Source organism: Narcine bancroftii, chromosome 10 (genome assembly GCF_036971445.1).
Source record: "Narcine bancroftii isolate sNarBan1 chromosome 10, sNarBan1.hap1, whole genome shotgun sequence".
NCBI lineage: Eukaryota > Metazoa > Chordata > Chondrichthyes > Torpediniformes > Narcinidae > Narcine > Narcine bancroftii.
Window position 1 is genome coordinate 86,742,760 of NC_091478.1, and position 14,339 is coordinate 86,757,098.

At 38.9% G+C, this 14,339-nt stretch overlaps 1 protein-coding gene across 20 annotated transcripts in view; it reads left to right on the forward strand.

Moving 5' to 3' along the window:
* Positions 1–14,339, forward strand: part of siah1 (siah E3 ubiquitin protein ligase 1) — a 41,065-nt gene that overhangs the window by 16,783 nt on the left and 9,943 nt on the right. For 6 of the 20 annotated variants that reach the window (XM_069901657.1, XM_069901654.1, XM_069901658.1 and 3 more), the window contains exon 2: positions 20–1,717. In XM_069901657.1, the coding sequence (XP_069757758.1) occupies positions 22–870 (849 nt within the window). In that variant the 5' untranslated portion in view covers positions 20–21 and the 3' untranslated portion in view covers positions 871–1,717. Of the gene's footprint in view, positions 1–19; positions 1,718–9,969; positions 10,071–14,004; positions 14,082–14,339 lie in introns of those variants that run through there. The other 14 variants (XR_011345831.1, XR_011345829.1, XR_011345832.1 and 11 more) reach the window with 4 other exon arrangements.

The following is a 14,339-nucleotide window of genomic DNA, read 5'->3' on the forward strand; positions in this document are numbered from 1 at the left end:
TCTAACTTTTCTCTTCCAGAAATGAGTCGTCAGACAGCCACAGCACTCCCTACAGGTACATCAAAGTGCACTCCTGCCCAGAGAGTCCCTGCATTGACAGGAACCACCGCTTCCAACAGTGATTTGGCAAGTCTTTTTGAGTGTCCCGTTTGCTTCGACTATGTGCTGCCACCAATTCTTCAGTGCCAGAGTGGCCATCTTGTCTGCAGCAACTGTCGTCCTAAGCTTACATGTTGTCCCACTTGCAGGGGCCCATTGGGGTCCATTCGCAATTTGGCCATGGAAAAAGTAGCTAACTCTGTACTGTTCCCCTGTAAGTACGCCTCTTCAGGCTGTGAGATAACACTACCACATACAGAAAAAGCAGACCATGAGGAATTGTGTGAGTTCCGACCATACTCGTGTCCTTGCCCTGGTGCCTCATGTAAATGGCAGGGTTCTCTGGATGCTGTAATGCCACATCTGATGCATCAACACAAGTCGATTACGACCTTGCAGGGTGAGGACATAGTTTTCCTGGCCACAGACATAAACCTTCCAGGTGCTGTAGATTGGGTTATGATGCAATCTTGTTTTGGCTTCCATTTTATGTTGGTCTTGGAAAAACAAGAAAAATATGATGGCCACCAACAATTTTTTGCCATTGTACAGCTCATTGGAACACGCAAACAAGCTGAAAATTTTGCTTATAGACTTGAACTGAATGGCCATAGACGGCGATTGACTTGGGAAGCAACTCCTCGATCAATTCATGAGGGCATTGCCACAGCAATTATGAATAGTGACTGCCTCGTTTTTGACACTAGCATTGCACAGCTTTTTGCAGAAAATGGCAACTTGGGAATCAATGTAACAATCTCAATGTGTTGAAACAATAATTCTCTTGTCAGGGGCCAGTAATGGGGCAGTAAATGCTGTACATTGAACAGAATTTTGGAGATCTTGTGCAACATTTTCTTGCCGCCAAGCTTTTGTCAGACTGGCTTCTTGGATTGTTCAGTTTGGATCACAATTCTAGCATCTAGAACGGGCTTACAGCAAAGTTAACACTAATTATAAATGCAGTAAACCACTAAACCGAGTCCCTCTTTTGTAGAAAATAGTGCTAGGATCCTAAATAAAATGGTCATAAACACTTACTACAATTTGTTAGTTTTTGACTGTACTCAGCTGAAGTGTTGCTCTGATTGTCTTTAACAGACAAACTTGTGCAGTTTTAAATTGCTGCTTTTTCTCATTTGTCACTACATAGAATTGCTGCTGTTTTGTGTAAATTTTCTGTGTATGGCTATTTTTAATGAATGCTGTTTTTCTCAAAAAATTCCCCCCACCCCCTTTTTGTACAAGAAGCTACTTGGACCTATTTAAGTTCACTTTATGTCATTCAGTTTACAAGATAGAATCCTATAAACTGTCCTAATAATGAGCCTTTTAGCCATCTGCTATTAAGCCATTTTTGATATTTCAATTTGGTATAAGTGGCAAGCATTCTTGCATCCTGAAAATAAAAGCTTTTGAGTGTATCTATTGTCTTTGCACAATTGATAACTCAACTATACTTTTGTTTGTTTTTAGAATTTAAAAATAGAAGTGTTTTTAAATTATCCAACATTTATCTAAACTTGATACACAAAGACACTTAGCTTGTTGCTTTTTCCAACCTATTGCTCATCTTTTACTACTTTGTTTCCTCTGTGGTGCTGCCCCTTTGGGGGGTGGGGGGGGGATGAGGGGGTGGTGGTGGTGGTGGTGGGGGGGGGGGAAGAGAAGAGGGGGAAATAACTAATTGTGACAAAAGATTCGGACATCCTTTGCTGTGGTTAAAGTAAGCTAGTGTTATTGCATGAGTGTAAGCTTCTGTACTTAATTCCCTCTTTTTGGAAAAAAAAACTTAGTTTAGACAAGCCTGCTTAAAGGCATTTAATTTGTAGCTTCATGTGAATAGATGATTTAAGAAATGCCAACCCAGTCTATTGTCAAGTTTTCTGTAATATTTGCAGAATGCAAAAAGTGACACTTGATTCTGTACAAGATAAATTGTTACTTTCACTTGGTCCTACTTTGACTTAATTTTGTGATCATGTTTTAATTCCATGCAGCTACTTCCCTGAATATTTTCAACAAACATTGTCATTTTACTGTGTGAAGGTTCAGTTGTGGTCATAATTGTGTGCAGAGATTTTCAAGTCTCTACCTTTTGGATTAAAGCAATCTTTCAAATGGCTTCCAGTAACTAGAACTGTTCAGGTACACAATGTATAGTTCTATTCATGGGCTAATTTTTTTTTGGAATCTTTAAAGTTCTTTCCTCAGCCCCTGCTAAAAGCACAACGAGTTTATAAAGGCAACCTTTGAACTGTCTCCATCTGATGAAATTGCACATAAATGCTCATCCTCTTGGTTAAGATGCTTGTTGTAGATAATGTGCAGAAGTCTGATTGGAACCAAAGTTGATGCAGTCATTAACTGGCAGTCTTGCACCACGAGGTGATGTAAAATGAGATCAATATGCATTTAATTCTCTATGAAATTAAAAGCTGATTGTTTAGAATATGAAACCTTTTGTAAGTGTAAAGGCAGGAATTTTTCTAATTGTTTCACTTTAGGGAAAGCAGCCTTTACTCGATTGCCATTTAGACAGTGTTACATTGACAAACCACATGATGCATATTGTTCACAGTATTTAATGCTTAAAAAGTAAACTAATAAAGACTGAAATCTGCTGTTGAAGTGTGCAGCTAGGAGTAACTGTATTACTTTGAATGCACTGCACCTGGCGCAATTCTGTAACTATGGAAATTTAAAATTTTCATTCCATCTTCAAAAACACAATTACAAATATCCTCTAATTTTAAAATGTCAAATTACTAGTGGGGCTGGGTTCATAGACAAGAGCAAACTTTTCAGATATGATTGACATCTATTATTGCATTATATTAATGAATTTCCACGTGAACTTTGAATCTCTGTAAAAATGCTGAATGTTGATTTGGAACATGTGCAAAAATACAGTGCAGGAAGAGTAAATACTGCTACCAGATGCCTAAATGCACAAGTAATAACAGCTTAAAAAAAAATGCTTAGATTATAGTGAATTTGTAACTAAACTTATTCCAAATGCATCTCTTTCAGATTGTATCATAATGAATTAATTTTCAGTTTGGCTGCAATTCTCCTTGCAAAATTGGTATTAAATTTTCATATGTTTGAATCCTTTCAAAATATTGTGGAAATGCCCTTCAGCTACCTTTAACAGTAGTTCAGTCATACAAATCCTGCATCTTGTGTAGTCTATGGAGTTGAGCCACCAATGTACTGCCTCTGAAGTTGCTGGTGAACTAGCTCTCAAATGTCTTTTGCAAGTAACATTTTATTGAAAACCACTTGTCTTACACATTTTTATATAGTAGGTGGCCCATTTACTTTAACCACACTGTTGTACAGTAAATGCTGTGTAAAAGTTACCGTTAAATCTTTTAATACTGTTCTTCCTGAACTTTGATTTATTGTGTGTTTATGCTTATTTGCATTTTAAACTCCAATAAAAGTTGATATCACTGTTTGTGCATGGTTGGCTTCTTCTGGCAATTGGGGTAATGGTGAGGATTTTTTTTATGGTAGGAATTTCTTAGTATTTTGAGACAGTTGAGTTTTTGTAAGGGTAGCTTAAACATTCTTTTTGAATATTTTATTTAACATTTTAAAAATCGTAATAACATTGATTATAATATTTTCATATACAGAAAATATATAGGTAAACCCCCCTCCCCCCAACCTCCCTCTCCCTCCCCACTAATACCCACCCTCCTCCCCCTATATCTACCCACTAAAGAAAGAAAGGAGACCATCATATACAAATATTCAACTATTCAGCTGTGAAAACCAAGATACTGCACTGGAATGGATTGAGATCAAATCAAGAATTTTTTTTAAGTATTGGCTCCAGACTTTTATAAAAAAAGGATATTTATCCCTCAAATTTTATCTTTTCAAGAGGGATACAAGATTTCAGTATGCCATCTTTACATTCCTAAAACTAAGTTAGATTTTCAGGTAATAGCCAAACATTTCTTAGATGCAGCCAAAGCTAAATGTAAAAATTCAATTTGATACAGTCTATCTTGATCTTAAAACAACCATCTTAATGTCTCCTAATAAAAACATTGGATTTTTTTTAACATCAATTTAACCCCTCAAAAGTTAGAAATTTAACTTCTTCAGATTTGTGTTTTAAATGTGGACTTGTTCTGAGGTTAAGACCTTTTAGATACAAGTTGAATTATTTTTGGAAAAAGTATTAAAATTTGAACTTCCATTTGATCCAATGTTGCTTTTATTAGGAGACAATCTTAAACATTCTTATATTCTGTAGATAATTTCATTAATGTTGCTAAGTCAAATAGGATTGCAGAGTATGATTTGATGTAGTCTCTTAAAATGATAAATGTCACCTAGCAATTCTAGCTGTTCTTTCATCTCTGGTCCAAGGTTGCTTCTTGTCTGGGTGAAATAGGTTGAATATCATTTAGATGCCACCGTAGGATGAGATGGAACTGTTTAATCAGTTGAGTTAAGATGGGTCCAGGTAATTGTTAGGTTCCAGAATTTCTACAATTACCCATGCTATCCATTTACACCCAATAACCTACAACCCTCTAAGTTTTGATCGGTGGGAGGAAACCCACACAGACATGGGGAAAACGTACAAACTTAATACAGACAGCATGGGATTAGAACCCTGGTCTCAATTGCTGGCGCTGTAACAATGTTGTGCTACCTTAACTGTGCGGGCATTTGTGTGATTATTTTGAAAAAAATTTCCTTAATAAGATTGTGAAACTATCTTATTTGAATCCGAGATGAGCAGAGACCAAAAGAATTCCAAGTTTAATACCTGTACATTGAGGGAATACAAAGGTTTTTTGGCACTTGTGGATGTTCTCCAGTTAAAGCAAAGATGGCAAAAATCCTTGCTGCTGCTCATTTAAAAAAAAATAGCTACAGTATCATTTCTATGGAAATGTCTGGTACAAAATCCAAAGTAATGTACGGCACTGGTGCCTGAAATGACTCCTTTTGAAATGCAGAAGTGGCACATGTGATTATCTTGATAATTTGGGTTTCATTCTTTTTGGCAAGTTACTAAATTGGATTGCACTTTGCTGCTAGAAAGTTGCAAAATAGTTCAAAAAAATTTTTTTCTAAACAGAAAAATGGCAACATGGATGCTGCCTTTTTGAATGAGGTCAGCTTTTAAAATGCACTCATGCCAGTCAGATAATATGAAAGCTGGCAGGATGTGAGGGTGTACAAGCTGTACAATAGTATGTAGAAATCGCCATAATTAAGATGGATGTCACTTGGCTGGTTCTTTATCCATGAGCAAGAATCAACACAGAACAATTTCTATGTCCTTTCTAGGCATGGCAGTGCCATACACTCTTGACTATTGCTATTTTACAAATAACCCTTTCAAGCTAACTTAGCCAGAAATGCACTACATCTATATTTGTTTTGCACAGGTTATTGAATAAGCTTTTGTCTGCACCATTGAGTTAATATTTTAACTTGGAGAGCCCATCTATTGGTGAGCAGGCGGATTGAGTGCTGAACTGCCATCCACCTCAACCCATCAGTTGTGCTTAACATTTTGTCCCCTTGTGGTCATTAATCTGACTGCAGCATCTTGGCTGCACCTTTTGTGTGATACTCTGATGTTCGATGAAGATTCCGCTGGACGTTTTTGTTTTAAGGGCTGCCCAACAAGATAAATGGTGTTCTGTCAGGCATTCTTGACCAAATTCAAGAGATGAGTTTGGGGACCATGTTTCTTGGATTTTCAGGTTCTACAGTTTCCCATCTTCCAAATGTTTTTATGGCATGGTCTAGTTTGCCATATCAGTGTAACTTGAAGTTCAAGAAGCATAAACCTTCAGGGAATAGCTTGATGCTTTCATTGAGTAGAAATATATCACCCATAAATCTTGTCAGCAGGCGGATGGTATTTGTTGTTCTTAAGAATCTAAAGCCCCATTCTACTGGCATCTTGTCCCAGGAATTAATGGGCTTAACTGGGACAGGGCCTAGTAGAAAAAGAAAACAATTGGCATGCCAGTGCCAAATCACGCTGGGGATTGACGGCCCTTACCCCTGCTCATATCCATGGAGTCAGCTGACACCAGTGTGCTGATTAAACCAGTGGAAAAGGAAAGCAGAAAGTCACCCATTTCCAGTTGAAGGTAGATTCTCCTATTCCCTAGGGATGAGTTGTGTTCAGTGGAAAAAGCAGTCTGATTTGAAGGTGGCCCAGTGGAAATAGCACAAATTAGTTCTTATCCCAGGACACTGCATGGCCAATTAACTGGGATCCCCCCAGTTGCATGTGCAAAATAATGCATTCTTGCATGCAAGATTTACAGATGCTTGGAGCAGGGAAGAAGCTTCTCAATCATTCTACCATTTTGCTTCTCACTATTTGCACATCCATTGAGCACAGAAAGCAAACACCAAGGCTGGAATGCATACAAGGCTGTCAGCCAGTTCAATTAATTTGCAAGTTACAATGTGTGTCCATTGTGACCACTGAGCATACAGGATTAAAATAATGATCTTTTCTCCCCCCCCCCGCCAACCTTCTAGCTGGAATTCTCTCATGTAATGCCATCTGGCTACTATGTCCATCTGTGCCCAAGTCATCCCAGTAGGCCTCAAATAGTTGGACCAATGTTTTAAGTCTGCCCAATCAAGGCAGGAGGTTTTGGTGGGGCACTGAGGACATCTCCTGATTTGAAGGGAAAAAGAAGTTTTCAACTAGACAGAATATAGCCACACATTAAGTGTGAGATTGTCAAACTAGCCCCTTTCACACTTGCATCCCACTAAGTTGACAATTCAGTGTCCTGCAATAGGAATGGGGGTTACAAGGAGCCATCAAGATTTAGGACTTTTCTACCATCTACTGGTGACATCATGACGCATTAAGTGACTGTGAACCTGCCCTTAATCCTGATCAATGTATTATCTTGTATTTGAACAAAATTAATCATGCATAATTATAACATAATTAAGCTTTATGTACAGCACAGTATGAGCCCTTCAGCTCCTGTTGTGCAAAGCTTATATAAGCCTTTATAAGGCACTGAGAAAGTGCGAGCAATAAATAGCAATAGCAGACAATTTTTAAACAGGATGGGAAAGTTGGTAGTGTTATTGCATACAATTTATAAATACTGTGGGGGGGGTGGGGGGATAGTGGAGAAGCGATAGTGGACCTGCCTCCCAGAATTCCATGCCTGGCTGCATACATGGAGGATTCATAGAGGGGTTTCTCTGCTGCATGGCATTCTGGGAAGTCGGGTCCATCATTACTTTTTCCCCTACGCTGTTTAAAAATTGTCTGCTATTTGTTACTGTTGCTATTTATTGCCTCTCTTTCCCCCCACCCCCAACCCCTTACAGTGACTTTCCCATGGCAAAGTTTATACCTTCATTCTAATCTTCCTGCACTTACCAAAAACTTGGGTAGTTTCAATCCCACAATGCAATTACCCATTTCACACTTGCCTGATTGCAATGCCTGCGTCTGCAGACATCGGGGATTGTACTAGGGATCGAGGGGATAAATCCTGGCGTGAGATGACGTCATCTGACACTGGCATTGAGCTGATTTTGCTTTCACACTTGCCACTTGAAAGGCCGATTGGCGTTTGATTCCTGGGATCACTTGCAAGTGTGAAAGAGGCTTCTGATGTACAAAGGGATCAAAATGGAATTGCACTGGATTGATTAAAGTGTAAGAACACTTAATTTTTTAACCACTGATTTCCTTTGATTTCACTGTAATTCTATAACCTTTTTAATGAACAAATAACTTTTCATTTAGGACACCATTTTTGAATTGCAGAGGGTGTTCTTGCAGTTGCTTGATCTTTCTGCCTCTATTTTGTGTTTCTATTTTTGGGCCAATCATATAACTTCTTGAATAAAAGAGGTTGTTTGTTTTATGATGATGTAGCCTCAGTGTGAAGCAAGTGCAACTGAAGCTAATCTTGGCATTTCATTTGAAGGATCAATGGCTTTGCCTCTATTAAAACCTTGACATTTATTCTCCCCTCCAAGTGCTCTTCCAAGGCTGCCATGACATTATTTGAAAGGTGTTGAGAAAAGCTCCTGTTAGTGTAGCAGTTAGCATGACACTATTATAGCGCCAGTGACCTGGGTTTGAATCCACTGTTGTGTGTAAGGAGTTTCTTCCCTCTGTCTGCATGGGCTTTTCCCAGGAGGTTCAGTTTCCTCCAGTCCTTCAGAAACATATGGGTTGTAGGATAATTGGGTGGCACAAGTTTAAATGGCCTGAATTGGCTCTACTATATTGTAAGGTTGCATGGCTAAATTAAATATCCACTCAGTGTTGTCTCTTCTGTAAGAGGAGATAACACTACACCAGCAGATCAAATGGTGTTTGGACGAGATTCCTTCATCAGGATGGAGTTAATATTTATATTTAGTTAATATTTTGTTGGACATTTCTCATGTATTTTGATCATTTGTTTTGGTGGCTTAATCTGAACCGTGACTTCAAAGAGGTTACTCTCCAAAATCCTCAGTTAACTGAAATTTCAAAGCCTAAATGATGTCATTTTGTCTCTGAAAACAATCAGTTATCCGAATTTTATTTGGAGCTGAACTGATATCGCAGATTGGGGAAAAAAATGGAATTTTGGAACAAACCTCTGAGTAGAATTTTAAATTTTTGGTGTTGGATTCATCTTGTTCAGGAGGTTTTTGGAGAGAATCAAACATTATTTCATACTTTAAAAAGGGAATTTGTTGTTATTTAAACATTGTTACAAGTGATTTGCTTTTGCTATTGGACTGTTTTTAAAAAATGTCCAGTTATCCGAAAATATCGTTTATCCGAAATAGGCCTGGTCCTGACCATTTTGGATAATCTGAATTGTACTGTACTTACCTTGAAATCTTAGCCCTTCAATACATTTTCCTAGCTCTTGCATCCAAATCTCCTAAAACATAACATTGTGATAGAATATAGATTGGTTTTTGGGAGATAAATTGGTGCAGGATTTTTAGTGCAAGTCACATACAAACATTTTAAAACCAATCTTATTAAAAATATTGGAGGTCTGCTCATGCTAGATATGTCGGGGCCAACAGCCTTTGCAAAAGCTTTGGTGAGTGCCCAAGAGACTTCACTGATGGGTTATTTACAAAAAGGCAACAGATGAAAGAACTTGTCTGCAGTGGAACTAAGAAGGTCATGTGGTTTTGCAAGCAGAGAGTCAAACAGGTTTTTTCTCAGAGAGATCAGTTCTACAGCTTTACAGTCAACAGCAGCAACAAGACAAGCTGGTATGCTTGTGGAAAACCCCATTTGGAAGATGGGCTGTGAGTGCTTAGTTCAACCTGGTCAAAGCCCTTGTGGTTCATGCAAGAGGAGAGGACTGGCTGTCTAATTTTTTCACTTGAAGTAAGAGAAACAAAAAGGAACTCTGTGCTGACCTGAAAGAGGTTATTATCTGGAGAACCCTGAGGGGAAAAGTTTCTTCAGCAAGACTCTGAAGTGGCTGATTAAAGGAATCAGTTGTGGGTGTCCAACATACAACAAATCTCTCTCTGAAAAACGACAAGAACCTTCCTGAGCGGTAACCATTTTCTTTTCAAGCATCAAAGCCTGGTGAACTTTATAAATGTTAAATTCTGTGCACAATATAATTTCCTGCAACCAGTGAACTTGGAGGAATGAGAAGTGAGATTGGACTGTGAATCAAAGAACTTTTCTGAACTTACACACACATTGCATACACTTGTGCTTAGAATTAGAAGGGGGTTAAGTTAGGTTAGTTAAGTCAATAGTGATAAGTTAAAGTGTGATTCTGATTTCATGTTTAAAGATAATTAAAAGCAACATTTTAAGTAACCATTTGTCTTGGTGAATATCTATTGCTGCAGGGTTTTGGGGTCCTCTGGGCTCGTAACATCATCCACTACTCTAAGTAACATTGGCTACAGTGTACATATCCTCCACTGATGTTGAGCAGCAGGTGAAAATGGTAAGGTTTTAACCATTTATTAACAGGAGTGAAGGACCTCCAATGAATGTGTGTTTTAAATGCAGTTTATTAAGTGAGATGCCATTCATCATAATGGACAGGAAAAATGAAGTACAGCCCTTAAGAAACTGTCAGGCAATAAAGGGGTTCCTCATCTGCCTCAGCTGTTTACTGGTGTACCATGGTGATAGTAAATGGAGTGTGACAGGGTAATTAGTTTTTGCATAGGTGCTAGATCAAGGAGAATGTGTGAGTTGCCTCTTGCTGCGCTGTCACGTGAACCTGGTGGCTTGAAATGGCCGTTGTCTTATTCCTGATCTGTTTGTCTTTTGGTCCTTGATTTGGTGTATTTTCAAGTTGTTATTTCTCAGATACTGGCTCTTGTCTCGTGTTTATCCAAATGCAACAGGTTGGTTGGTTATATATAGTGAATTGCACCCCTATATTTAAGATGGGTATCTTGTTTCATATACTGATGCCATTATTTCATGACTGTTGTTCAGATGTGCAAACTAAACACTCTTGGTGCATTTGGGGTGGGGGTGGGGCAAAAATTGTAACTAGCAGATGACCCTTGGGCCATAAGAATCATCCATGGCAGGTGGGGGGTGGGGGGGGGGGAGAAGGAATCAGGCAGTATGGACTCCACCAAGGTTTGAATTCTCAGGAAATGCGGCACTGGCAATGAGAATTTTTTCTTATTTCTCATCTTCCCCCCATATTTATGAAATTGGAAACTCCACTTTGTGATCTCCAGGGTTTTTGAAGGAATATTTCAAGGGTATAGAAGTGTTTCTAGGCAAACAACACCATGCAGTTAAAATTGAAATGAGTTACTGAGAGTAGTCTAACAATCAGAATGTTGTAAACCATTCTGTAGAATCTCTCTCTGAAAACCATATTTAAAATCAGACTCTGCATGCACTCTTGTGCAGATATAATTTGCTGTTCTTGAAACCTATGCAAAGGGCCTTTGCACAAGCACATTTCAATGCTTCCTGTCCTGGGATCTCTAATCATTCGAGTCTGTCACTTGGGGCTTAAAAAAAAAATTGCTATCCGGTGGTATAGTTAGTGAGGTGCTCAGTCAAGCAACTACCTAAGTGCTGCATTAGTATAGTCATGGTGCTGAGCCCTTCAGCCCATATCGTCCATGTTGACATTATTTTTTGTTCCCATTTATAGTTCCCAATTGCTTGTGGTTGGCCTATATACTTGCAAATATTTCTTATCCCAATACATTGCTAAACATCTAAATGTCACAATTGAACCTGCCTTGCAGGTCATTCCATATACACACCACCCTCTGTGTGGTTTGTGGGGGGGGAAAGAAGTTGCTCATTGGGTCCCATTTGTTACTAGTGTGAATGTATAAGAATTTGACAGGTGTTTTAGTTAATAGTTTTGGAATTGGCAACAGACAGAAGAATGAAGAATATAGCAAGTTGGGGAGTATCCAAGATGGTGGCAGAAGGACGAGTTCCCCAGTGAAGAGAAAATAAGACAGAAAAAGGAAAGGAGGGGAGGGAAAAAGAGGAGGAAAAACCTAGAAAGAAGAAATTGTCAAAAGGTTGAGGGGGAAAAAGCCACAGTTGAAGCGGCAGGAGCACCATCGGGCATGATAAAACAGGTCCTGAGATCAGAAGGAGCAACCCAGGCCTGTGTAGAGGTTGGTGGCAGCAGGAGAGGATCCTCAGACCACCTGGAAGGAGAGGGACTCACCTGGAGGGGCGAATAAAACCTTCGGAAAGATCGATTCACCCGACGGCAAGGAAGGAGCTGTGGTCAGAGCAGCAGAAATGACGTCGGGATCCGATGGAGAGACGGGCAGACTTAGCCCGACAACATTGTTAGGCGAGGATTCATGGTCCAATGTGGGGACATGGCAAAAAATAAATGTATCGGAATAAAGCAGGGGGTATCTCCCAAAGGGTCCTTGATCCAGAACAAATTAATACCCTTGATTCTAGATAATAAGATCCTGGGCACCTGGTGCCAGAAGGGGATCTGTTGCATTGAGGATTGTTATGAGCAAGGGCACCTTATGTCAAACATTTAAGAAATAAATATGTTTTGTCTCATGAAACTTTCTTCTGCTATCTTCAGCTAAGATTTTACTTAAGGGATAATATGTGACCCTCTATGGCCCTGCCTGGGTGTAGTGACATAGAGATTCTAATTCAAAAGGAGACTTCGCAAGTTCATCTCTATGGTGTATCTCCTATTCCAAAGTGAGGGTTTGTTTCTGGGGAGACAGACTTTTGCACAACAATCCACGAGCGATGCTGGTCAGATTGATGTCTGGACAGTATTACAGCAGTCATTAATGCCAGGTACAGATTGGTGCAATAAAATTTCTTGCATCAACTATTCCTCACACCATAAAACTTACATAAATATAGATCAGAAATTTTGTAAATATGCTTTAGGTGTGGAGATTGGAACCTTTATCCATTCAACCAGGCTGTGAACAAAAGTGAGATCCTTCTGGGAGGACTGGGGGATATTCAGGAAAAAAAAATTAAAGGTGGATTTTCCACAGGATCTGAAATTGTACCTTCTGGGAAATGCTAAGGACATGGGTATTGAACTGTGCAGATACCAAATTCAACTCATGAAGGTCACTTTGACAGTAGGCAGGAAGTGTATAGTGGTCACGTGGAAGACCGACTCCAAACTAAATATTACATGATGGAATATGGAGATACAGAGATGTATACCCCTGGAGAAAATCACATACAATTTAAGGAGGGGCAACCCTATCTGCAGCACATTGGTATGCAGATATAATTATACCTGTTCTGAATAAAGAAAATGCAACAATTCATCCCAGTGGTGAACTGATTGAGATCACTGAAATGGATAATGGTGCAGATGATTTTGTTCCTTACCTTTTTTTTAAAATTAGGTTTCTTTGGGTTTTAAGTTCCCTTAAAAGATTGGACTTTACCGATATTTGGTTCTTTGTATTTGTTTATATTATCTTTTATTTGTTGATTTAGGGTGTGGGAGGGAGGGGAGAGGGGTGGGGAAAAATAGATTCTGTTATATATTATTGTTGAAAGAGATTGCATTATTTGTTTGAATTTGTATGCCTTGGAAAATCAAAAATAGCAAGTTAAACTTTAGGGTTATAATTTTTATTGCCATGAGGTACATATCTGGCATTGCTGGGTTTTGGCTTGAAGTATAAAGTCAAATTTTATTATTTTACCCATAAATTAATTTCAGGTAAAATTACTTAGTGACATACAATATTTAAAAAGCTTAATTAGTCACAGAAATGGACTTGGGACGTCACACCCCTTTAGAGGAGAAAGTTTGACTAGCCTAAACATGTATGGTTGGGGATTTTACTGTTATACAGAGCCGAAGTGGCTGCTGTAACCTTGTTCCATATATAACCATTTACGGAGCGGAAACAGGCCATGTTGGCCTTTCGAGTCCGCTCCGGTTCAGTGATTTTGTGCGCCCTCTTCAGGCATTGGTACCGGTAGATCTTCATCCCTTGGTGATGAAACAGATAAATCGCAGTGATATCTGACACAAAATTTGTGAACAACCTTGTTCAGTTTTAGAAGATGGCAGAGAGGGGATGGAATTGATAGCAACTGAACAAAGTGAATAACAGGGTCCAAAGGTAATTATTTTGATGATCCCACAATATTGCAAGTGGGAATTTCTATTCATGTACGACTGAATGTGAGACAAACAACCTGGATAATTCAGTGGGTAAGAGAGGTGGTGGTGAAGTAGTAAAGGTTGTTAGTGTACCTGTAGAAACTGATCCTGAACAATTGCATGAAGTTGGATCCTTGGTGGTACCAGAATGATCTAACTTTAAAGTAATGAAAGAATTATTTTGTAGTTTAAGCTGTTTTCCCCCAGGAAAACCAATACTATCTGATTTTTTTTTTCTCTCAAATTACTCCAGATAACAAAATAAATGAGCAGATTTCCTTAGTTTTGTTGGTAACTCAGGTGCAATGGGGTGGAATGTTCTAATTTCAGGTAATGAGTCATCTTTCTTTTTTTCATTACCCCATTCTGCTCTTCCCCCTTTCCTTTTTATCCCTTTGGGTGGGATAATCATTCCCCTCCACCTTTATCTCCCCAATGGGTTCTTCTGCTCTCCACTACTCCTTCCCCCAAGTTCCATCTGGTCTTTCTCTGTACCACCGTTCTCATCTTGTGTGCTGCCAATTAAAAAAAAAATTAAGGTATGACTTGAACCTTTGGGAATAAAGTACAAATCAGGACATTTACATA